This window comes from Macrosteles quadrilineatus, unplaced genomic scaffold, assembly GCF_028750875.1.
Source record: "Macrosteles quadrilineatus isolate MER2022 unplaced genomic scaffold, UCM_ALF_1.0 Scaffold_1__1_contigs__length_201487025, whole genome shotgun sequence".
Classification (NCBI taxonomy): Eukaryota; Metazoa; Arthropoda; class Insecta; order Hemiptera; family Cicadellidae; genus Macrosteles; species Macrosteles quadrilineatus.
Genome location: NW_026542594.1, coordinates 131,291,975 through 131,318,907, shown reverse-complemented (window position 1 = coordinate 131,318,907; position 26,933 = coordinate 131,291,975). Strand labels below are relative to the sequence as shown.

Genomic DNA, 26,933 nt, shown 5'->3' with positions numbered 1-26,933 from the left:
ACAGGAAACCCACGCAAACGGACACTACAATCAACAACAAGTCTATCCATCCGACAATCCACAAGACCGCAGCCTTTAGATCTATGCTGTACCGAGCCTATAAGATCCCACTTAGCCAAGCCAATAGGAAAAAATAACTGGACACCATTAAGAAGATCGCTCAAGTGAATGGATTTCGAACCAAGACGATAGAGGACATAGCAAGGAAGACGAGGAGGAAAATCGATAGACAGAATACACTACACAGCAGAACAACATTAGAAGAGATAAAAGAGGAAAACACCAGATATATCACATTTAGCTACACGGGGACTACAACACAAAGGACTGCTAACAGATTCAAGAAATACGGAGTTTCAATAGCCTACAGGACTCAGAACACCATGAGTAAAATACTGCATCCAAAAATAGAAGATTGTAACAAATTTGACACTTCAGGCATCTATAAAATCAATTGTAACGATTGTGATAGCTTCTACATTGGACAGACTGTGAACTTCGTTAACCGCTTCAAAAACCACATATCTGCGTGGAGGAACAACAAACCGGAAAGATCAAATGTCGCACAACACCTGTTACAAAATGGGCACTCACTAGGAAAAATGGAGAATAGTCTAGATATTTTAAAGAATTGTAAGAAAGGATATGTAATGAATGCTTGGGAAGAATTGTATATTTATAAGGAAAAATGTAAAGATAGAAATAAGTTGAATAATGAACAAATACATTTTGATTCCAGTTGTACTTATAAAAATGTATTGGCCGGTGCTTCCGGTAGCCAATAGGGTATAAGTAGGGACGCCATTCAAGATTCTTGTCATTCGCCTATTGGGTCTGATGATGATTGGAGTGTCCAATCGAAATCGATCACCACTTACCATCTTTTTTGTATATTTACCGTCTTGTGAGTAACAGTATAAGCGTAAATATATGTTTTAAGTGTTATAAGACATTTCTTTTATTTACTTTCCGTGAATTTAATAACACGTACAATGCTGATCAAGAAGCTAAATATACTGGCACATATAAAAAAAAAAAAAATGTTATGTAGTAAATAATAAGAGAGGAAAATGTTTGACTTTTATTTAATCCCTTAACCCCTTTCAATATTGACATACTAGGCCTAATAATAATCGGCAACCTAGACATCGCTTGCGTCATCCATTTCACTGACAGCGACAGCTGACACTGGGTGATAGTGTTAGAGGTAGTGGTGTGCAGCGAGTGCGATGCATTGAAATTTCAATTCGATTCTAAAAAGGGATGTGCCGATTATCGTCAACGATACCACCGATACTTGGACATTGGTATCGGTACCAAGACTCGATTGTCAAAAGTCGATTCCGATGACACCGACACCCGACAGGGATAAATATTTTATTTAGGGATGGACGAGATTGGATTTTTAGTTCGAGACGAGACGAGACGAGATTTTTTATTTCTCATAAACTTTCGAGACGAGATCGAGACGGGATTTCCCTTCTCATACACAACGGGAAATGCACGTTCAAAATTTTTACCTGATTTTGTAACATTGTTAGATAACTGTTTAAATACAAAAATAATGATAATAGGCAAGAATATTTACAATCTTTTATTACATCACCAACATCATCATAACATTTTTTTATTAATCACGCCTAACTTATTAAAAATGCCTACGATTAGGAAACATAGTGATATCAGTTAGGATAGAGTTCAACTTATCCTAAAATAAAATAAATCATAAAATAAAAGCAATATTAATTTTTATAAAATAGTTAGGTACTTGTTTTGACTTTTTATAGTAATAAACATTCCTCACACTGCTTACATTTAACAAAACTTCTCAAATGTTATTAAAGTAATATTATTAAAATAATTAAAGTAGTATTTACATTTAAAGAATTAATTAAACAAGAACGCCTTCGCAAAGGAAACGCAACTACAACACGCTCCTGTATTGCGGGTATTGCATTGACTTTCTGCAGGAGTTTTAATTTTTTTTTTTTATTTTTTATTCTTGTCTCGATAAAAATCTCAACCAAAAAGAAATCTCGTCTCGTGTAACGAGATTTAAAATTTCCCGAAAATTTCCCAAAATTTCGAGACTTGACCATCCCTAATTTTATTTTAACATTTATATTAACTTTATAGCTACAGTATTAGTTTTGTAATCAATCACGGTTAACAATTTTCATAGCCAACTTAGAAACTATCTAACTTAGTTCAAAACAGCGACGGTGCCGGTGACATTGTTTAGTTTCCAGCTCATTGCACAACACAATCAACATTTCAAGATGTCAGACTCAACTCATGAGACAACCGGCGCGCGAATGTCCTGCCAACACGAAATTAATTATACTAAACAATGTCTGTATCAATAAGTCAGACATTTAGATGTATTATTTTTATTTTTAGTGCAAAATAAATAACCTAAACAAGTCTAAATGTTCAGTTTCCTCCCTGCAATATGCATCATTAGAAAAATTATATTCAACCATTAAACTTTAACATCGTCATCGTCGTATGGTTAGGCTTGCTTTATATTGCGCCAAAAAGTAGGTCCATATTTATCTGTACTATCTACCTGATTAAAAAGTTAAGTGAAGTTTTAAGTGCTACTATGACACAATGCATTTATTGAAAAATATCATAAGCCTTAGTCCATGTAGATTTTGTAATGTTATAACAAATGGTGAATGTTGACAATAAAAGTATGTACTGTAACAACAGTTCTCATTGGTCAGGAGGCGACAATGCACTACCATGTCAGCCAATCGACTCTCGTGTTTCAATGGAGCAAATGACAATTGCATAGACATCGTTTTGTGTGCTTACTGCTTATTGTGGGTGGGAAGGGTATCGATAATTTATCGTGATTCGAGATCCGATATGTAGTACGTGTTCTTTTATGCATAATGAGTATTAAAGTATAAAAAAAACTAAAATAGGTTAGTTACAGACAGGTTCAAAACATCGATTGTTCCGATCCATTTTTGACACCCCATACACGGAAGTTGTAGTGACGTCGTGCATAAGGGCCAGGCAGGCCGGTTCACAGTGAATCCACTCTGCCGAACCTATAGTCTTGGTATCATCGGGAACATAGTCAAACACTTTTGTTACTACCTAAAACTATGGAATGTTTTATGAAAGCACTCTTTTGGAGATTCTAGTCCCTAAACATAATCTTTATTGTAGGCTAAAAGTAAAACTTATCTATTGCCATACTTTTTTCTCCACATACGTCGACTTATTCTACAATCTCTTTAAAAATACCAGGTTTCAGTCAAAATACTTTTGTAAAAATTGACAGTGTGCTGTTTTAACACAGTCATTCCTTGACCACGATCGATTTTACTCACTATAGAGAAAATACTCTCCTTACAAAATGTATTTATAGGCCAAGATGTATGTAGTTTTTTTTAAGTATAACTGCAATTGCTTTTACGAATAAATGCAAAAACTGTCAAATGACTTAGATTAATACTTGTAGGCCTAAGCCTATTATAAATTAGAGGAAACTTTATTAGATCTCATCATAGTCAAATTCAAACATTGACAGTGTTTTAAAATAATTAACACTCAGAAACGTTTGTGTTATGGAAATCTGCAAGCGACTGAAGCCGAGGGTAAGGGAGGGCATGTGAACCAGGCTTTAGAGCAAACTTTCTCTTTTCCTACCCCATGTCCCGTTAGACGGTGGGCGGGGCTTCACACTAAATAAACACTCAGTTCATTCATTCACAGTAGAGTAGAGAATAGTTTTTGTGGCAGTGACATATGTCTCTTGTCTGCTCTTCATAGCTCACACGTAGATTTCTTTCGAGAAATTATAAGTGATAATCTTTATTAAAAATAAGTGAAAAAATTTTGACATTTTCAAGGAAGAAAAGTTAAAAAATAAAATTGTTAAAAATAAAAAGGTTATTTGATTAGTTATTCTGTATTTAAAAAATATCTTCATTTATGAATGTGTTTTCAGCTAGACTTTGTGACTTTTTCATAGTAAACAAATTTTGAAGATATATAACTGTTTTTCATCCAACTAGTGAGAAACTGTCATTATATAGGAAGTTAGTTTTTTACTCTCTTAGGGAAAAAACTTACAGAGTATTTGTAGGCCAAGATGTAAATTTTTTTTATTTATAGCTTAATGAGTTAACTAAGACAATTGATGCAATTTCAAATAAATACAAAAACTGACAAATGACAGATAAATACTTATATAAGCCTATTTATAAATTAGAGGAAACTTTATTAAATCTCATGCTTTAGTCAAATTCAAACATTTACAGTAGGCCTATTTTAAAATAAACACTTAGTTCCATATTTTTGCAATTAATAATAAACCTTTAACACAAAAATTTTGAAACACATACATATTGTGTTTTTTATGGTACATATAACAGTTTATAATATTATTCGTGGAAGAAACTGTGCAAAGAAGATAGGTATCGGAAGTATCGGTATCGATAGGTATCGAGAGTACTTTGGTGGTATCGGTATCGACAATTTTTGGTATCGGCCCATCTCTAATATTTACTTTTAAAATCCTCACCTCAGAACTTTTAAAGCCAAAGGGGCAAAGCCCACAGACAGTATTGAAGTGTGAATAGTCCTATAATGGTCCTTGGTATGGTAACTATATTTTTGTAAAATTTAAGCCAGGTTGTTTCAGTACGGTAGTTGTCGCACCCATTAGTAATACACCAGTGTTGGGGAAGCTACTTTTAAAATGTAGCTAGCTACAACTACTGCTACATTTCCAAAAAAGTAGCTTAGCTACAGCTACAGCTACAGTTCCGAAAAAGTAGCTCGCTACAACTACAGCTACAATGAAATGTAGCTACAGCTACAATTTTAGCTACTTTTCCAAAGACGTTACTTTTTATTCCACGCACATTAGGTAAATGTAAAATTAATTGCAACAACATTTTTATTGAACAAACATTTAAACAAGAAATGTCAGTATTGTATCTAACATTACTTGGAAAACAAATTATTCCTAGATTTGATTTAATTTGTTGGCATTATAAACCTAACATTACAACAACAGCATCAAATAATTGGGTGTCTCATCATATTTAGTACTTATTTTTAAATATTGCATTATTTTTAAGCATCTTATATGTAAATTTCATTAAGTTCAAAGGACATACAACCAAACTATATTTTAAAAGCTCATTTTATTTCTTGAATATAGATTTATTTATAGATGTCTTATATCAACAATTAAGACCACTTAAACTGTAAAACGATTATTTAAAAATACTTTTTTGTGTTACAGAGCCTAGCCTATTGAAATTGGAGTTTATTACATTTCTTTACTTTTAATGTAAAAAACGACATTGCTATAACTTTTAACCATAGTGATAAGTTACTTGTTCTCTATGAATAACACTTTTCAATGTCAAAAAATCGTCCTTTATTGTCATTATGCATAGGGCAAGTGCTTCAACCTAGTTGGTACAGAAAACAGTATTCAGCAACTTATCCTGAAATCGGCTTTTAATTTAAACATGTTGAAATTTGTAAAGTAAAAATAACATGTAGGCCTACTTGGCTATGTAACAAGTTGGCTATAGTAGCTTTGTTCTTGCAAGGACTAAACAGATATATTCCTAATAATTGAACTTGGTATTCGTTTTAAGCCCTAGCATAGCCTAGGAATAGTCCAATACAAGAGCTGTTAGCAGGAGCAAACTATGCTATTTTTTAAATGTAAGTTTCATGTTATATGGTTTCGTTACAATTATCATGTTGTCTAGGCATATCGTAAATCTCATCAGGTAATTTCCTCTTTGTTAATTTAGTAAACCTTAGAAAAATCTTTGTAATCTAACCAAGGAAGGGCTTGTGATGATGAACCACAATCAACAGCTGAAGCAAAGGTTGATAGACCAGCTTTCTCATTATTTTAAGGTTAAGTGTTGGTTTTCATTAAAACCCTAGTTAAAACACCATCGATATAACAAAGAAACTAAATTGATTACTAATTTCCCTGTCAATCACTTGCAAGCATTCAATAGCTAGCTTGTCTTGTCACTGGTACCGGCAACGTTTAAACGTCGTCTGCATGTAGCGATTTTATTTTATCTGACAGTAATCATAGAGTAGTAAATTAAGGAAATGAGAGCTAAAAATGTGGATAACACTCATTTAATGGTCTCTATGTCCACACAACGTTGTAATAGGGAATGAAACGGCTGCAACCAGCTGTATGAAGCCAACAAAGTAGGCCTAATTGTTTTGAAAATCTCAGTCTCAGTTTGAAAGATGTTGTTTCACGTAAGGTGGAGGTTATGGTAAAAATCACTATCTCAAACAATGTAAATGTAGCGAGAAAAGTAGCTAAAATTCCGCTACAACTACTTTAAAAATGTAGCTAGCTACAGCTAAAGCTACAAAATTTTAAAAGTAGCGACGCTACAGCTAACGCTACAAAAAAAGTAGCGCGCTACTGTAGCGTCGCTACTTGTAGCGCGCTACTTCCCAACACTGTAATACACATACAGACAGACACCATTAGATTTTTATATAATAGTATAGATGTGAAAGTTTGTGTGTTTGTTTGTTTGTTTGTTTGAAGTTCAATCACGCATTAACTACTGGACGGATTGGGCTGAAATTTGGCATGATGATAGCTCACATTCCCGATTAACATATAGGCATATTCTTTTCTAAAAAATCCTTTCGGGCTCCACCCCAGTGGCTCTGTAGTTCCCCATGTTAACCTTATGAGTATTCATATTTAACCCTCCGAGTGTCCCTTGTTTTGGCCTTAATGTCCGCCTATTTTTTTCTCATTTGCAAGGTTTTATTAAAACGGATCTAAGAAGCTTGAAAACAATGTTAATTATACTGTTCTATATACCATTTTGTTTGGAAAATCATGGGCTTCAATATTATACATAGAACATAAGGAACATTTGTTTCAAAAAAATATTTAGGTAAAAAGAAAATATTTTGGAAAATTTTCAAAAAAAAAAATAAGTTTGCGCTCAATGAAATTGTATAAATTATAGGCCTATAAATATTTGAAAATAGCCACTTTGTTCTAAATTTTATGAGGATTACAAATATATAATAATATAAGGAAGTAGATTTGCAAATAAATAAGTCATGGGCAAAAAACAGATTTCAGTACATAGCGTTTAGCTAAGAATGCATAGCCTAACCATAGCTAGGAATCTGGCTGATAATTTACATCAATATCACTACCTACTTCTCAGGATCATCAACCAGCCCTTCAAAATCACTGTAATCTTCTAATAATGCACCACGTATATCACTACTTTTGATTTTTAACACTAAAACAATAATAAACGTAATAAAACACATCAGTCATCGGTCCGAGGTTAACCAAGCTGTTTACAAATACGCACGTCAGCTGTCTGCTACAATATTTTCGGAACTAAAATGAATAGCGCTTAGAGACAGACCTCCAGAGAAAGCTCTGAATCTGTCAAATAAAACGATACCTAACTCGATCCAGTTAAATCCGATTTTGTCAGTCATAGAGCCTTCGCCATAAACAGTGTTTGTGAGTCGCTGCAGCGACACAAAACACTACACAAAGTGTGTTATGTGTTGCTGCAGCGACAAATAACACTCGGAGGGTTAAAGGGAGTTAGTCAGCTGTTTCAACTAAAATAGTTGGTTCTATGATATATAAACCATTAAAATGTTGTAAGATTTACCAACAGGGTGCAGCACTATATTTTTTGCATTTATGAACAGCTAATTTGAACTAAGCAGCAACAAAAAACTGTGATACGCAATGAGAACTAACTGTCAAGGGAGGATTGTTTACAGTTATGTTTATGTTTTTAATTTCATGAATAATTTGAGATATTTTGCGAATTTTTGATAATTATTTTTTTCTATTGTTTAGGTGAAGTGGTAGAACATTATGGCTATGGTAGATATTGTGTAATACTACAGAATACTGTAAATTTAAAAAAGTAAATTTTATTAAACTGTGTCCTCCCTCATTCCAAACGCAAAGCTTGAGTAGAACTGCAATAAGCATTTTATACTTATATGCCAACCCCGTACGAAGGACGGGTACTCTGCTAGTGTTATTATAGTTATGATAATATATAAGATAACTGTAGAAACTGAGTTGACTAATCTGTATACAACAAATCAAAAGTAGGATTGTGATGGCAATGAAAAATCAAACAATAACTAGGATTGCTTTCATAGCAGTGAAAGCCAGTTGAGCAGAGCGAACAAGTTTCATGTTTTTTAATAAAGCAATAAATTAGAACAATGTATATAGATATAATACAACTATTTACAGTAGAACTCCGATTATCCGAATCTATTGGGACTAGACCCCATTTGGATAATAAAAAATTCGGATAATCAAAGTTTTACAGAAATTCAAAGTTTCCAAATTTCCGGGAATTTCCAAGAAAAATCCTCATTTTCGGTACTAAATGAGCTTTTAATCTATACTATTATATAAAAATCTAATGGTGTCTGTCTGTATGTGTATTACTAATAGGTGCAAAAACTACTGAATCAACTGGGCTTAAATTATACAAAAATATATCTACCATACCAAGGACCATTATAGGACTATTCACATTTCGATACTGACCGTAGGCTTTGCCCCTTTGGCTTTAAAAGTTCTAAGGTGAACATTTTAAAAGTAAATATTGATTGGTCTCCATGGATGTGATGAGAACACTAACAATGTTTGTTTACATTTGCTTTGACATTTAAATGTAAACAAGAAGATCTGCTAAACTGCATATTTCACAATTTCAGACAGCTGATACAAAGAAATTAAATATAATATTTTCCATAACTATGCGGTAGGTTTATTTTAATCTAACCTTTTATCATGGATTATTTATTCTAAAACTATGTCAATGATTATAGAAAAAATGATTCTATAACCATTGCTGTATCAACTCCGGCTCTGCTTTGGATTTTTTAAAGCGTCTAAGTTATGAAAATAATGTTATTGATATGTTTTCATGGAAACAGTATTAAAATTACAAAGTATAGATGTTTTATATAAATTTGGAGGCTACTTTAAATAAATTCTAACTGCTTAACATGTGTTGGATTAACTTTACATAACTTGCACATCACATTGTTTTTTATATGTATATTTAGGTAAATTAAGTTATTGCGTTTTGCTAAACCCAAGCTTAAATTAAACTAAAGAATATCATCAATAACTAAATTGTACGTTGATTTTTGTTTTCTAAAATCTGTTGTATATAGGTAACTATATTTAAGTATCAAATGCTAATACAAAATACTCTTATTTTATCTTAACATAGCTTTCAGTTCACATTTACTTTATTTGATACATTTATTATTTGTGTTTTGCCACACCACTGATTAAATTAAACCAAGGAAAATATCATAAAACTAAGCAGTACACAGTATTCTTTTGTTTCTAAAATCAATGAAATATCTGTTACTATGTTTACTTAATGGTAAGTGTGAAAATGTAAAGGCAATGGACGATGGAACTGATTAAAAGAACGAGTTTGTATATTAAGTTAAGTGAATGAATGGTTTAAATTCCTTTACTGTCCAAGCGATCCTTGTAGTCTTAGTAGGCTACTGCAGTTTCGATACTTTCACGGTATCTTCTTCAGTCTAGGATATCATTTTCATTAGTTTTCACGAAAACGTCATTTTGAATAAAATCCATTGAACACATGGACACGAACACGAAACATTTATACGACACATTAAACATTTACTATTGCTATAAAAATACTGGGACGGCAGTATGTGGTGGCGCATGCGGAAGGCTGGTCTAGACTCCACATGCGCCACCACATACTCCTGCCGTCCCAGTATTTTTATAGCAATAGTAAATGTTTAATGTGTCGTATAAATGTTTAATGTGTCGTATAAATGTTTCGTGTTCGTGTTCGTGTCCGTGTGTTCAATGGATTTTATTCAAAATGACGTTTTCGTGAAAACGAATGAAAATGATATCCTAGCCTGAAGAAGATACCATGAAAGTATCGAAACTGCAGTAGCCTATTAAGACTACAAGGATCGCTTTGACAGTAAAGGTATTTAAACCATTCATTCACTTATTGAAAAAAAAGCGGTTCAGTGGCTGTCAACATAAAGTATATTAAGTTGTTTGTTGATATTTTTGTAGAGTAGAATCAGAGATGCAATGAAACATATACTGTATTTGCTATTACATATTTTAGTCCTTGCTGCTTTGATAATCATATTAGTTTTTTCTGCTGTCTTTAATGCTACATTATTTGTTTAAATTTTTTTATAGTACATATAGTTATAGTTTCTTTAATATTTCAAAAAAACTGTATTGATAAGGCACAGCAATATTTCTAAAGTTTATAACAGCTGACTTAGTTTTGCTAATGATTTATTGTGAATGAAGAAACTTAAGATGGAAGGATTTGTGATTTAATATAAAGAAGAGTGAAATTTAAGAAATGTTCATTTTTAAATTTAACAATTAGTACCTATTTTTATTTTTGCAACTTCAAAATTGAATTAAAATGTCAATAATAAATTAAAAGATATGTAGGATGAAGGTAAATCATGTATGTCAATGTTTTATTCGAAGATTTGGTAAGTTTTTCTCATATCAGCCTACACAAGATTTAAAATTAATCAAAACCAAAATGTTGGTATCCACTACTTACCAGATTTAAAAGTCATATAACTTAAACGTTTCTATTAAGGCTATAAAAGTTGAATTTTGTTTCTAAGAGCGTTGGCGGATGTGTAACTATTATATGCAACAGATGTAAAGATTAAAATGTTTCTATTTTGTGTCCTCTTCCCGTTGCAAAGCACGGGTACAACAGCTAGTTAATAATAAATTAAATCAGAACATTTTTACAGTTTACAATGCTCATAGCATAAGTGTTCTATACATGTCTTAAGTTGATAGTGTTCCATCAAAGTCCAAAATTACACACTGGCTAAATTTGTTTAATAACAATTCTGCACAACAATTTTGCAAAACTTATTATTACTGTAGCGTTACATTTTTTAAATTGTTGAAATAAGCGATTCGGTTAATTGGAGTTCGGATAATTGGAGTTCTACTGTAATCAATTTAACTTATCATTTTGTTTCAGAACTATCAAAATCTATAACAAGTTTCATAAGTAAAGATGTGGACATTACATACATATCCTTTTATCCGTATTTTTTCTACGTTTGCTTGGTAATGTTATGTAGTAAACCAATAGTTCTGGTTGAACCAAACCAATCGACATTTTCTCATTCTCTCTAATTTTTATTTTATTAGTTAAAAACAGCTTATTATTAACAAGTTCGCTACTGCAATAGTACGAAATATTTCATTCACATGGACCAGTGACGCACATATGCGACGGCCGGTTTCTACCCATAGACTGCCGTCGCATATTTGTGTCGGGGTTCTAATGTTATTAAAATTCTTATATCTTTGTAACGGTCTATTTGAAGGCACTGAATTCCCTGCAGTGGTCTACACAGATGTCTGACGCACAACTGCGTCGCTTGATCTGTGGATATGATGATTGGTGACGTCATATGATAGTTGGAATTTGTTCAGTTATAAACTGTTCTTGAATAGTCTGTTTTTTTTTTTTTTACTTTCACCTCAAAACACAAACAAAAATGATCTGTCGCATATATGCGGCGTTTGGGCTATTTCAAGAAAACTATGATAATTTTCACTATTGTCTTTGCTGTAGACCGGACGTCGCAAATATACAACATTACAAAAGGTTATAAAAAATACAAAAGAACAAGAATGAATTATTTACAAACACGATTGCAGCGTATTACAATTTAATTGATCGCTGTTTTACAGGTTTTCGCCCGTGGTCTGTGTGTATTGTTAACCAAGTGACAGCCGGTCTGTGTGTAAGATTCAAATGTATACCTCGGTCTGTGGCAATGACCGCGGCATCGCATATATGCGACGCTCAGTAGCGTGTTAAAATTGTTTGTTAAGCTCTCTTTTACTTCAGATCAATATTATATCTTTGCTATCAAACCCATGTGGCTATTAAAATTACAACAACGTTATATTTAGTCAACATTGGCACACTCAAACGTTTCCACATTGAATTTAACAATAGGATAAGAAGTTTACTTGTGCTGTTCAAAGTCAATAATAAGACCGCATCTTATTAATAGCCTATTTGGATGAAAAAATATTCATTTGATAATACCTATACTGATTCATGTAGTTTAGTTTTAAAATGGCGTGTAATGCTTACAGTAACTTTCTCCGTATTATCTAATGAGTGATTATCATTCGAATGCTTATCCTTTGTATTGTGTTTAGGTCATGCTATGATTCTTTGTTTTGTTTACATTTACGTCGCTATTTTTAACCATCATGGCAACCCATAAGGCCAATGTTATTATTTAAAAACTTTTGAGTTACTTTTAAATTAAAAGCATTATTGAAAATTGAAATTTTTTCGTCTTAAACCTTCTAAACATTTGTCAAAACAACCTAGATAAGTTTGGCTAAAATATATTCAGCCGTTATTGAGTGATAGTGTTATAAAGTTTGCATTAAAGCCGATCCCAAAGAGCTTCTCTTCGCTCCGCACAATAACAAAACAATTAGTAATAATAATTTACGAACAGATACTAATTTCTAAATCATAATTTAGGAACAAATAATAATTTATGTATACATATTGTCAAACCTTATGGAATTTAGGATTTGTTGATTCTTGGTAAGAATTCTTGGACCAATTTTAGCCCTTGAAATCGGTATTGAGAATCAGAGAAAAAAGTATAGGAATTGATCCTCAATTCATAGCAATTAGGGAGTTGTCTAATAAAGGATCTGTATTTTAAGAAGGGGGAATGTACTAGCTTACCTATAGAGTTCAGATCTTGGTGAGCTGAGCTTGAGCGTTCTTGAGTTGTATGACAAGTGCCTCAGTGTCCATCCTAGTGTACAGGGCACTGAGGCAGTCTGTGATGAGGTCCTGCAGCTCAACTGCTACAATGTTCCTGAACCAACCAATAGACCTTACATTTCTATAGGTTAATAGAGAGGGTGAGCGAATTTTTCATTGAACATTCACTGAACTATAGAGAGTTCCCTGCTTCTAATTTACTACTGCAAACCGTTATTAGTGAATTAAGTTCAAACAAATGTGGCAGACGGTACAAGGGCCTCCAAACTAGGGTTCACAATAAGACTGCCAGACTCCAGACCTTAAAAAAAATGTTTCTCAAAATGTTTGAATAACGATAGTTAAAAAATGACAGACGCCTTGGATATGGAAATGGTAAGAGGTAATTTTGTAGTTTGGGATACAGTACCCGTCCATTTTACCAAGCACACATACAAATATGAATATGGCTAAAATTGTTAGCCATATTTAATAAATGAGCCTTCAATTTTCAATCATATTTCTTTCTGGAATAGTTAAAAGTTGTATTAAGCTAGAAAAAGGAAATCAAGATTACTTTAATTACTCACTTTTCACTGGGCTTGACTAGTTTTGGGTTGTTGATGAACATTTCTGTCAGGTTAGCTATTACTTCAATCAAGTACAATTCATTGCCATTGCTCACCCAGCATCTGTCATTCATAATGTACATTCTGAAAAAGAAAAGTAAATAATTTTAGGAGAATAATTATTCTACCACTATATTTTGTGAGGTATCAAATTTTAAGGGGGGTAAAAACGTACTGCTACTCAACAAACACTATAGCTTACCATTTTTTATCAACAATATCCTACTCCTAGGCCTAGGTGGTGGCCATAGCTTGGGCTATGGGTCAAAGAACGTAGGCCTGGTTAAAAATACAGTGAAGTACATACACACACTCACACAACATATTTATCAATAGTAGCGGACGCGTTGCAGAAAGTCAACAGTGCCGGAAGGTCAAATAATTTATACTTGTGCCGATAGGTCAAAAACTACAATGTTTGCAGTGTCTGTGGATCAAAAATCCCAGTAAGTCAAATAATACAGTCCGTGCTAAAAACGTAGTCTATGTTAAAGCTATTGACACATTGGGAATTTGACCTAATGCAACAGCAGTTTTAATATGACGAAATACGATAAAATATAAGTTCAGTTTCGCTGAGTCAACAGTGCCAGAAGGTCAAAAGTATATTCTGTTAAAAACAACGATAGTCCTCTCGATGCATGACTTCAAAAATTTCGTGTTTTGGTGTACCTACTTAAAGTTGTGCTAAAATTTTGAAAATTGGCACAGAGCTTCTTGGTTAGTCCTACTTGATGACCGTTTTGTTGGAACTTCAAACTATTTACCGATCTAATTATGTAATACAAATTTATATGTATGGTGAAATAGTTTTAAATCGTGATTTGTAACATGAAAAAGTTAGCATGCGACAATTTTTTGGTTAGAGAGGTTTTGTCTGTGGCAACGTTGTAGCCAAAAGTTTGATGTGTAAAATATAATTTTTTGAATTTTTTTACAATCAGTGGTTCAATAGATAACTTGGGTTGAAGAGGAAGGGAAATTTAGCATTTCGCAACGCATGGAAAGAAACTATATCGCACGTTGCGCCTGCTGAGTGGCCGTTTACTTTACAGTTCTAAGGGCAAGAAAAAGATGAATATACAAATCATCAGTACATTCATAATATTTAAAAAACCTCTTTCTGTATTACCAGCTTACATTTTTCACTTAAATTGATAAGAATACATCATACACAGGGTGTTTAAAAAAGGAGGGGACTTATTTTACCTAGTGATTTCTTGGGTAAAAATAAATAGAAAATCAAAGATAACATTTTTTCCAAAATCGCTTCGTTAACCAGCTATCCGCCATTTTGTATTTTTTTTACATACAAATATTTATCTTTAGATTTTTCCAACCAATGTTTATGAAACTTGGTAGTATGTTAAGGTAGGAGAGACGCATATTATAAAAAAGATTAATCTCGATTCACCTTAAGATTTCAAAATGGCTGCCATTTCAATTTCTCAAACCTAAACTACTCTAAAACTGCTGATTTTATGAAAAAATGCCAAGAACACTTTAATTTAGCATTGTTAATTCCCTATCAAACGATACCAAGTTAAAAAAGACCAAATAATAAATAGCTGAAATATTACGATTTTAGCTGTAAAAGGGGGCAAAACTGACTAGATTATCCTTTTTTTACCCCATTTTAAAACTAAAAATCTTAATATTTCAGCAATTTCTTTTTCGATCTTTTTGAACTTGAAACCGTTTGATAGGGAATTAAAAACCCTATTTAAAAGTGTTCTTGACCTTTTTTCATAAAATCAGCCGTTTTTGAGTCTAGTATAAGGATTAGCTGAAATATTAAGATTTTTAGTTGTAAAATGGGGTAAACAGGACTATTTTAGCCTTATTTTACCCAATTTTACACCTAAAAATCGTAATATTTCAGCTATTTATAATTCAATCTTTTTTAACTTGGTATCGTTTGGTAGGGAATTCAAAATACCAAGTAAAAGTGTTCTTGACATCATTTCATAAAATTTGCCGTTTTTGAGTAATTTAAGGTTTACAAATTTAAATGGACGCCATTTTGAAATTTTTATTTCAATCAAGATGATTTTTTTTTCTAACACTGGTCTAGTTTACCTTAACGTACATACAAAGTTTCATAAAGATCGGTTAAAAAACGCAAAACAGAATATGTTTTTCAAAAAATACAATATGGCGGATATCTAATTAACTTAATGATTGACTCATTTTCTCTTCACATTTTTGCTATAAACCTAATTTTTTAGGAGCTACATGATGTAAAATGTACACCGGAAGTCATTTTTCCATAGGCTGTAACTCCTAAACGAGTGGGTTTATCGAAAAAATGTCAAGAATATAAAACCTTTAAATTGCATGTTCTATCCGAAAACATGATAAAATATAGGGTGTTCCATAAGAAATTTGAAAGTTAGCCGCCATGTTGGAAAATGGCGGCCATTTTTAAAATATTGGAATTCATATTTTTTTTTATCATTAAAAAATAGTTGAAGTTCCCCATTTAATGTTCTCTCTAAATCTAATAGTTTCTGAGATACCAATGGTGGCACAGTTAAGTTGTTCACCCTGTATATATATATATATATATATATATATATAAACTAGCAGCTATACCCGTGCCATGCAACGGGGTCAAGATGTGGAAGAGACAATTATTTCGGTTCCTTGAAAATAATGGCAAGCAGCTTGAATAGAACAATTATTATATGAAGATATGACTTTTATTAATTTACTATAAGTATTAACTGGCTACATAAACATAACTGTAAAATATACATCCATTTCATGTATCACAGCTTTTTGTTTCTGCTTGGTACAAATTTTAGCTGCTGTCATAAATATAAAAAAAATAGTGCTGCACCCTGTTGATAAACCTATTAACTTTTTAATGCTATTAACATCACAGAATCAAATTGTTCAGTTGAAATAGCTGTTAAGATTCTTTAATTCTATTAAAATGTAGAAACTTATTAGGTTAACATGGGGAAACTCCAGAGCCACTGGGGCGGAGCCGATTGGACGAATCACAAAATTGATGGTGTATAAACCTATTCCATGATATTCTATACACGTTTATACCAAGTTTCGTGGCAATCGGTCCAACGGTGTCCGAGATCATAACGTTCAAACATACAAACTTCCTCTTTTATAAATATAGATACAGTATATGAATTTGAAAGGATGGTGTTTTTGGCCACTAGGGACCTCAAAACAAAAAATTAAATCGGTCCCGGGTCCAGGTGTTGCCATGAGTACTACGGTAATAGCTTATTCCCTTTATGGGAAATTCGCCAAAAACCTAATAGTTCTATAGAATAATATTACATTCAACCAGCTGTTAGTTAAAACAAATTATTTTGGACTAAAACAAATCGATGATTACAAAGATTGCTTTAAAAATATATAAACATCCTAATACTTTTACTATGCATATTTAATTAATTTCCCATCCTCGTACCGAAGAATTCAATGTATCAATGGTCAGCATTACACATTAGTATAAATAAGTCAACCCTAAGTATGTCTTTTAATTTGTTTCCAAATGCTGAATTTGTGTCACAAATGCTGAATGTTTACAGCTGTTATGTTAAGCAAATTATATTGTACTAAAAGCCTTAAATTTGGCTGGCTCTTAGAAGGTTAGCGTCAGCTGCTAGACTTTTTAAAAAATAAAACTTAATTTCTAAAAATACCCCCGCCGCAGCAAACCTGCAGACTAAGCGAATTTCCATTTACCTGATCGGATTTACACTAAAATGCCTCCTTAAAATATCACATTTATTCCCTATTTAAATAACATTAGTTTAGTGAGTAATTAGGTTTGCTGCAACAGGGAGGGTAAAAAGATGTTTTTTGTAAAATTTTAATAGCTTAGTATGAAATTAATGCATTTTCCAAATTTGATCAAAATATGATCATAAACAAGCAAACTACAACTGTTTTACTTATTCTCCATAAGAATAACATGGGAATTTTAAATTTACAGTTTTTTGGAATTTTCTCCGTAACCATTAGCGCATAATAACGCTTCAATACACTAAATTATTTGTTTTTTTAAGCTCGACAAAATGGTTTGGAAAGAAAATGCTAAATTTTAAGTTTTAAGGGTCAAAAATGGGAAAAACTAATTTTTGCCCCATAAAACCCCCCATAAACCCCTGTTCCCATAGTCCGATCATGCTGGTTCGCGAACTCGTTTGAATAAACGTAAGTTTAGACGTTTTTACCAAATTTCATCAAAATCGGATGATTTTTGCTCGAGTTATCGCGCTAACGGACACATATATAAATATATATATATGAATTTGAACGGATGGTGTTTTTGGTCTCTAGGGACTTCAAAACGAAAAAGTAATTCGGACCCGGGTCCAGGTCTTACCATGAGAACTACGGTAATAGCTTATTCCCTATAGGGGAAATTCGCTAAAAACTAGGACCCTAATTTACAATTATGGCTTTGACATTCCCTAGTTCTCAAAATTATCTTTCTTTCAACAGAAAAATCATGAAAATCCGTCGACTGATTGATTTAGAATCGTGAAACAAAAACACCCTTTTACGTGTTAATATACATATATGATAGTTTGGACAGGTTTCAACCCTTCCGAGCTATGTACACAGTTTATGTGTACATTATAACTCATAATATAGTTCTTAAGTTAAATGGATCTCCTTTTACAAACGTATATAATAACTAGAAATCCTTAGATCGTCCTGTTTGCAGCGTCAAGGTTATTGTTAGGTACCTCTTCTTAGGTGAAATATCTCTCGAACAAGAGTGTACCAAACATTTTTCCAAAAACGTATGTGTAGCATATACGAATCTAGACTCGAAGCATTATAGTCAAATTCACCCGAAGATTCATTAAAGTAGAAACACTGAAAAAAAGAAGAATTAAACTCAACCTGAACACAAAAGACATTGGATTTAGAAATCAATTAGCCGAGATTGTGTATATCAACCACCAAGTCTTGACCAAGAAAAGAAGGGAACTGTACAAGGAAGTCCGGGACCTCAAAAAGGAGAAGAACTTCAGTTACGTGTGGGTGAGAAACGGAAATATTTCTCATCTTGTCTTTACATCATCACCTGATCAACGGCCTTTAAACTCGAGCTTATATTTGAACTCGGCAGTTTCGAGTTGAGTTTGGTTTAAAAATGTAAAAAATCAATATTTGTTAAAATGTAACTTGTGTTTATATCAAATGCTTTATAATTTGTATTACTGTAGATTCTACAGTAATACAAATATTTCTACAGTGTAGAAATAAGCAAGAGGTAGTACTTTAATACTTTTAGTTTTTTATGCAATGGCAACCATTAGGGGTGGGCGAGTAGTGATTTTTCAGTTTGAGTCGAGTATTTAAGTAAAAACTCGAGTATCGAGTCGAGTCGAGTAGTTGCGCGTTAAGTAGGCCTAGGCCCTGGGTTTAAGCTCCGGTAGTATTTTTAGCATCTTGCTATTCACAACTTAAAAATGCTAAGTTTACATTGTTTTGCAGGCTAGGCCTATGGCAAATTTTCTACAAATAAAATTGAAAGTTGTAATGCTCAAACAAATGCAATATTAGCCTACTGGAATTTTTTGTTTTAAATGCTTAAGTTATTGAATAATATTTTTTCTATAGTTAAATAGAATCAGTTTAAAACATACTTAGGTTTGCTGCAACAGGGAGGGTAAAAGTGTTTTTTATGTAAAATGTTAATAGTTTGTAAGAAATAAAAACATTTTCCAAATTTGGGCAAAATATGTTTATAAACAAGCAAACTACAACAATTTACTTATTCTCCATAACAATAACATGGGAATTTTAAATTTACAATTTTTTAGAATTTTCTCCGTAACCATTAGGCGCATTATAACGCTTCAATATACTAAATTATTTGTTTTTTTAGGCTCTACAAAATAGTTTGGAAAGAAATTGCAAAATTTTATGTTTTTTGGGTCAAAAATGGGAAAAACCCATTTTTACCCCATAAAAGCCCCCATAAACCCCCGTTCCCATGGTCCGCGAACCATCATGCTGGTTCGCGAACTCGTTCGAATAAACGTAGGTTTACACGTTTGTACCAAATTTCATCAAAATCGGATCATTTTTGCTCGAGTTATCGCGCTAACGGACATATATATATATATAAATATATATATATATGAATTTGAACGGATGGTGTTTTTGACCTCTAGGGACCTCAAAACGAAAAAAAAATCGGTCCCGGGTCCAGGTCTTACCGTGAGTACTACGGTAATAGCTTATTCCCTATATGGGAAATTCGCTAAAAGTAGAAAATAATTTATAAATAAAAAACTTTTTTAAAACAAAACGTTTTTAAACGCACTAAAAATTAGAAAATAATTTATAAATATGTGGAGAGTATAAATACTTGTAAGATTTAAAATGAAAAACGTGGGGTGTATGCAATTGATTACAATACATTAGTTCAATAGGGGAAGGTAATTGTAAATTATCTATTGCTTGCACCCCACGCTTTTCGTTTAAATCTTACAAGTATTTATACTCTCCACATATTTATAAATTATTTTCTACTTTTTAGTGCGTTTAAAAACGTTTTGTTTTAAAAAAGTTTTTTATTTATAAATTATTAAACATAGATTTATTGCTTACGTAAAAGTTCAGTAGTGGAATTTTTTATTGTGAAACAGTAGGCCTACTTTAAAACAAAATCACTACCGATCATGTCATTCTGTGTCAAGTCCAGATTATGCCATTGCCAGTCAGTCCGGCAACTGCTTTGAGTTGACCTATTCTGTTGTGACAGCTATAAAAATAGGTTACGACAACTAACTAATTGACTGGGACGGGTGGCGTCGTCCTGTAATCCAGCTACTAGGAGGTCACGAATTGTGGATATTTATAGGCATGCACTGTGGATGCGATACTCTCTGGTGTGGATTAACGTCCGCACTAGTGAGTACTGCGACTATCCGCAGTACTATCCTGATGATTAGACCAATTCGTACATACCAAGGCAAAAATGTGTTTCGGATTCCACTATAAATTGTAGGTCCCTTAGTTACCATTAGCTGTATGGGCTATTAATTAACAGCTGTGTCTAAGGAATATGTCGGCCTTAATCACTAACAAGACTACAAGATCGCGCCACTCATCCTACACTAATCTCCATTCATACTTGGCTTAAAATACCTACTTTGTATGGTCGCTAGGGGTGGGCGAGTACTCGACCTTCGAGTAATTACTCGAGTTTTTTCAAATACTCGACCTCGAGTCGAGTAGTAATTACTACTCGAAAATTCGAGTCGAGTAGTTATAAATAGTGCCACTTCACGATTTTCTACACCTATATTTAGTAAATTATATTTTGTTTTGTGTTGATGCCTTATTTAATCCCCATTCCTACAATAAACAACTATCTAATAAAACACACAATAACAAGTGATGTGTAGGCCTAGGCCTAAATAATTTAATGCTGCAGTCAACAAGTAGTCTAGGCCAAATTTTTTAGGCCTAAGGTAGGAGGTACTAAAAATTTGTAACCATATAACTTAGAAAATTTGGTATAAGTACTTAAACTACCTATTTAGGCCTAGGCAGGGTTTAGGCTAGGATGAAATTTGTTTCAGCAAAATGCTGCAAACTCTCAGCAAAGACAAAAACGAAGTTAACTATAGAAAAAATATTATTCAATAACTTAAGCATTTAAAACAAAAAATTCCAGTAGGCTAATATTGCATTTGTTTGAGCATTACAACTTTCAATTTTATTTGTAGAAAATTTGCCATAGGCCTAGCCTGCAAAACAATGTAAACTTAGCATTTTTAAGTTGTGAATAGCAAGATGCTAAAAATACTACCGGAGCTTAAACCCAGGGCCTAGGCCTACTTAACGCGCAACTACTCGACTCGACTCGATACTCGAGTTTTTACTTAAATACTCGACTCAAACTGAAAAATCACTACTCGCCCACCCCTAATGGTTGCCATTGCATAAAAAACTAAAAGTATTAAAGTACTACCTCTTGCTTATTTCTACACTGTAGAAATATTTGTATTACTGTAGAATCTACAGTAATACAAATTATAAAGCATTTGATATAAACACAAGTTACATTTTAACAAATATTGATTTTTTACATTTTTAAACCAAACTCAACTCGAAACTGCCGAGTTCAAATATAAGCTCGAGTTTAAAGGCCGTACTCGACTCGAACTTGAAATCTCGAGTACTCGCACATCTCTAGTTATTCGTTTTAAATTACGCCTGTAATACTTAACAATTGCTCGAATTCGAGCAACAGGTACACTTGTACTGGTTTATTCCCCCCCTAGTATTTTGAGTCACAATTTTACAGAAAGCTTTTGTTGTCTAATGGTGAAACAATTACTTTTCCTACTTTGGAGCAAACATGCAACTAACTGGTACTTCTTGAAATTACTAAGTACAGTAGATCGATTAATTGTTTCAAAACAACCAAAACTGGCTGGAAAAATGAGATATTCAAGCATTATGTAGTGTGATGACAAATAATTTATGTCTAAGTCCATTACTTCAGTGGCTATCTACTGATGAGTTTTCTCTCTTAAGTTTAGTCAAAAAGGGTACTAGACAGAGTATGAAGATATATGATTGATAGATGAACAAGTATGTTGAATACTGGAATAATGATCAAGCCTAGATTTTAAGATAAATTTCCTGGAGTTGACAAAGACAGGTTTGATTTTTGGTGAAAGCCAAAAGTTAACTAGAGAACTAGTTAAGCAGCAGGCCATGCATTTATTCTCCGTTCACACAATTTGGCCGGTTGTAGGGGAAGAAATCTATCTCCTCCAATTGATCCTACCTTTAAAATAATAGCTCAATGGATGAGGTTTGTCAAAATGTCAATCAGCTGCAACATGTTCATTAAAAAAAGTAGTGGGGGAACTTCCCCTCAAATCGCCTAAAATTTGTGAACAGACTATAGGACTTGCTGAGCAAATGACTAGATGCAAGATCATAACTGAAAAATTACTTAGAATTCTACACCAACTTCTCTTTAAAAGCATAAACATGATTAAACTTACAAAAAAAAAAAAAAAAAAAACACATGAAACTAAAAAAAATTGATGCTCACTATAACTTAACACTAGTGTACCTGTTGCTCGAATTCGAGCAATTATGAAGCATTACAGGCGACTCACGAAGATTATGGAAATACTCACGATCTACACAACAGTTAGATATTATTATTATTATTATTATTATTATTATTATTATTTCTTTGTCATGAGAGCCGAAGCCCCCTGACTACATACCCGGTACCTATCGTGAGACATACCCGGGCCCCATGATGTAGGCCGAAGCTTACGCATCAACCTTTAGCACATCATGGGCGGATGACTTAAGGTCATCAGGCTCGCCGGCTGCCGAAGCAGACCCTTCGGAAAGAGGGTTGCCCCTCAATCCTAACCAGGGATTCCGGCTACTTGTTTAAGCGTCACTCCACCTGGGTTCCACCAGGTACAAAGCCCTAGAGGACCATAATGGAGCGCCCCGACGCATTTAGTGCAAGCAACACTCGGGACCTATCTAATCCCTGACAGGCAGAACCCGCCATCATAGCCAGAAGGAAGGGGACCGTCAGCAACCCAAACCTCCCATTTACACAGTTAGATATAATCAAAATCTTTTGTAAATATCTTGTCTTTTCTCAAAAAGCTGATCTTGTTTTTTAGTGTTTCTACAAATTTTTACCTCTCATAGCCGCATTAGGTTGTCTATAACGATTTTAAATGAAAAAAAAAACATTATTTCTTTTTTTCTACTTGGTTGTGTTCTATGACTTTTTCTATGTTTCCATTGTTTGCAAATCGGTTATTTCAATGATTGCTCAAGAAATGTAGCATATTGTTAATTTAGTTTTATTTTTAGCCCATATCAAATTGTCCAGGATTTTTCCATTGTAATAATTTCACCAACCCAAGTTTCGTCTACAGATGGAATACGCCAAAGAATATCACCTACGTACAATCTCCAAGAAGTGGTAAAAAAAGGCAGAAACCAAGCTATACAACAGATATAAGTTAACTACATAAGAAATAATTTTAAGAGTTACTGTGATATTAGAATTTTCCACTGATTTGGTAATAGAACATTATATTGCAAAACATGACACGATGCAGAATAAAATCGATTTTAAAATCAGAAAAACCCATTGCAAATACTGTACTTCATTTTGAAAAATTCAATAAATCACAATTTAAATATTAACAGCTGTTTCATTAAAAAGTAGTTTTGAATTATGCATATGGTAAAACAAATTTGAAGATGCAACTTTAAAGGCTTCTGGGGCAGAGCCCCAAGGGAATTTACATCGTTCCTCTTTTGATGGCTCATCTATAGACCAAGACCTTTCTTTAGAGACCCCTACCAAGTTTCTAGGCCCAGCCGTTCTCTCAAATTAGCTGGGACAAAAACCCAGTTTTTCCTTCATAAGAATAACATGGGATGGGACTTTAAAGGCCACTGGGGCAGAGCCCCGAGGGAATTTACCACGTTTCTCTTTTGATGGCTCATCTACAGACCAAGACCTTTCTTTAGACACCCCTACCGAGTTTCTACGACCAGCTGTTCTCTCAAAATAGCTATGACAAAGAAAAACAGTTTCAAATTAATATATAGATAATAACAATATATAACAATGAATGGAAAGGTTTTAGGGGAAATAACGTTGTACAATTCTTATACTACAATTCTACATGTCTACTTACTTTCTATAAATATCAACAAGCTGAGGGAATGATATTCCGATGTTGTAGAAGGTGTTGAAGACATTGCAGCGGTTGGCATCTTCCCGGCAACAGAGTTGCTCTAGCTGCCACATCAGGTAAGCTGCAAATAACAAGACCGGTTTAGTTCATGAGCATGATGAAATACCCCCGCCGCAGCAAACCTGCAGACTAAGCGAATTTCAACTTGTCTAATTACATTTTTACTAAAATATTTCCATAAATAAGACATATTATTCCCTATTTAAATAACATTAGATTTAACAAGTGCTCAGGTTTGCTGCTACGGGGAAGGTAAAAAGTGTTTTTTGACCATACATCAATAGTTTAGGATGAAATAAATAAATTTGCCAAATTTTAGCGAATTTCCCATATAGGGAATAAGCTATTACCGTAGTACTCATGGTAAGACCTGGACCCGAGACCGATCTAATTTTTCATTTTGAGGTCCCTAGAGGCCAAAAACACCATCCGTTCAAATTCATATATATATATATATATATATATATATATATATATATATATATATATATATATATGTGTCCGTTAGCGCGATAACTCGAGCAAAAATGATCCGATTTTGATGAAATTTGGTACAAACGTGTAAACCTACGTTTATTCGAACGAGTTCGCGATCCAGCATAATCGGACCATGGGAACGGGGGATTATGGGGGGTTTTATAGGGTAAAAATGGGTTTTTCCCATTTTTGAACCTAAAAACAAAAAAATTTGCGATTTCTTTCTTAAACGTTTTGTAGAGCTTAAAAAAAAAATAATTTAGTATATTGAAGCGCTGTTGTATGCCTAACGGTCACGGAGAAAATTCAAAAATAGTGTAATTAAAACCAATTACACAGATACAACCAGATCTATTCAGTTGGGTGCGAATATTGAAGGACAAATCAATGTACTGGCTTTTGCTGATGATGTAGCCTTATTGGCTGAAAAGAAAAATGACCTAAAAGTATTAGCTGAAGCCTTCATAACAGAAGCAGGAAAGGTAGGGTTACAAGTGAATGAAGATAAAACAAAATTTATGAAGATAGGAAGGCAGGCAGAACATGTGACCTCAACACTGGAATGTTTGAGTTATACATTTTCTGTCACAGAAGAATTTAAATATTTGGGTGTGATAATAAACAGCCAGAATAAGATGGATCAGGAAATACAAGCTAGATTGAATGGAGCTGATAGATGCTATTGGAGCTTATCAAAACTTTTGAAAAGCAGACTCCTGTCAAGAAACACCAAGGTGCGAATATATCTGGCAATAATCCAACCTGTTCTTCTCTATGGATCGGAAGTATGGACCCTCACAAAGAACATAGAGAGAAAATTAATAACTTTTGAGAATAAAATACTGAGGAGAATATACGGACCAACTTTGGAAGATGGGGCGTGGAGGATTAGAAAGAATAAAGAGTTAAGGGACCTTTATAAAAGACCTGATATTGTAGCTTTAATTAGAAGTAGGAGAGTCAGATGGCTTGGGCATGTTAGAAGAAGAGAAGAAGGCAGCAGTATAAGAAGAGTGTGGAGGGGAAAGCCTGAAGGAAGACGCCCACTGGGGAGACCGAGATTTAGATGGGATGACCAGGTTGCTGAAGACATCGGAAGACTGGGCGCAGAGTTGGACGAGGCAGAAGATAGAGAAAGATGGAGGCACCTTGTTGGCGAGGCCAAAAATCTCCTTGGATTTGTGTGGCCACAGGAGTAAGTAAGTAAGTGTAATTAAAAATTCCCATGTTATTCTTATGGAGAAAATGAAAATTGTTGTAGTTTACTTGTTTATGGGTATATATTGATAAAATTTGGCAAATTTATTTATTTCATCCTGAACTATTGATGTATGGTCAAAAAACACTTTTTACCTTCCCCGTAGCAGCAAACCTGAGCACTTGTTAAATCTAATGTTATTTAAATAGGGAATAATATGTCTTATTTATGGAAATATTTTAGTAAAAATGTAATTAGACAAGTTGAAATTCGCTTAGTCTGCAGGTTTGCTGCGGCGGGGGTATTATCAATATATACCCATAAACAAGTAAACTACAACAATTTTCATTTTCTCCATAAGAATAACATGGGAATTTTTAATTACACTATTTTTGAATTTTTTTTGTGACCGTTAGGCATACAACAGCGCTTCAATATACTAAATTATTTTTTTTTTAAGCTCTACAAAACGTTTAAGAAAGAAATCGCAAATTTTTTTGTTTTTAGGTTCAAAAATGGGAAAAACCCATTTTTACCCCATAAAACCCCCCATAATCCCCCGTTCCCATGGTCCGATTATGCTGGATCGCGAACTCGTTCGAATAAACGTAGGTTTACACGTTTATACCAAATTTCATCAAAATCGGATCATTTTTGCTCGAGTTATCGCGCTAACGGACACACATATATATACAGGGTGTCCCGGAACTCTCTACCAATATTTTTGGGCATTGATCCTGGGTAAGAAACGTACCTAAATATCATATTTAAATTGTCCGGAAGTCCTTAGTTACTCACACAGCCGCCATTTTGTTTTTTTCAGTTATACATTTTTTTCAAAAGAATGGTTAAACATACGACATGGAAACTTTGCACAAACATTTATGACAACTAGACAAAGCTACAAAAGAATTATGACGATTTTTCAAATTCATAAAACAAAATGGCAGCCATTTAAAATTTTCTTTCTTAAATAACTCAAAAACCATTGATTTTA

General features: G+C 33.4%; 1 protein-coding gene across 1 annotated transcript in view; it reads right to left on the bottom strand.

Annotated features, from left to right (window-relative positions):
- LOC128985055 (nuclear pore complex protein Nup155) overlaps window positions 1-26,933 on the bottom strand; it is a 210,283-nt gene that overhangs the window by 4,239 nt on the left and 179,111 nt on the right. The window contains exons 26-28 of the mRNA XM_054404431.1: window positions 24,202-24,322; window positions 13,454-13,576; window positions 12,843-12,978 (exon numbers count right to left, since the gene is read on the bottom strand). Coding sequence (XP_054260406.1) covers window positions 12,852-12,978; window positions 13,454-13,576; window positions 24,202-24,322 — 371 coding nt within the window. The 3' untranslated portion in view covers window positions 12,843-12,851. The remainder of the gene's footprint in view (window positions 1-12,842; window positions 12,979-13,453; window positions 13,577-24,201; window positions 24,323-26,933) is intronic.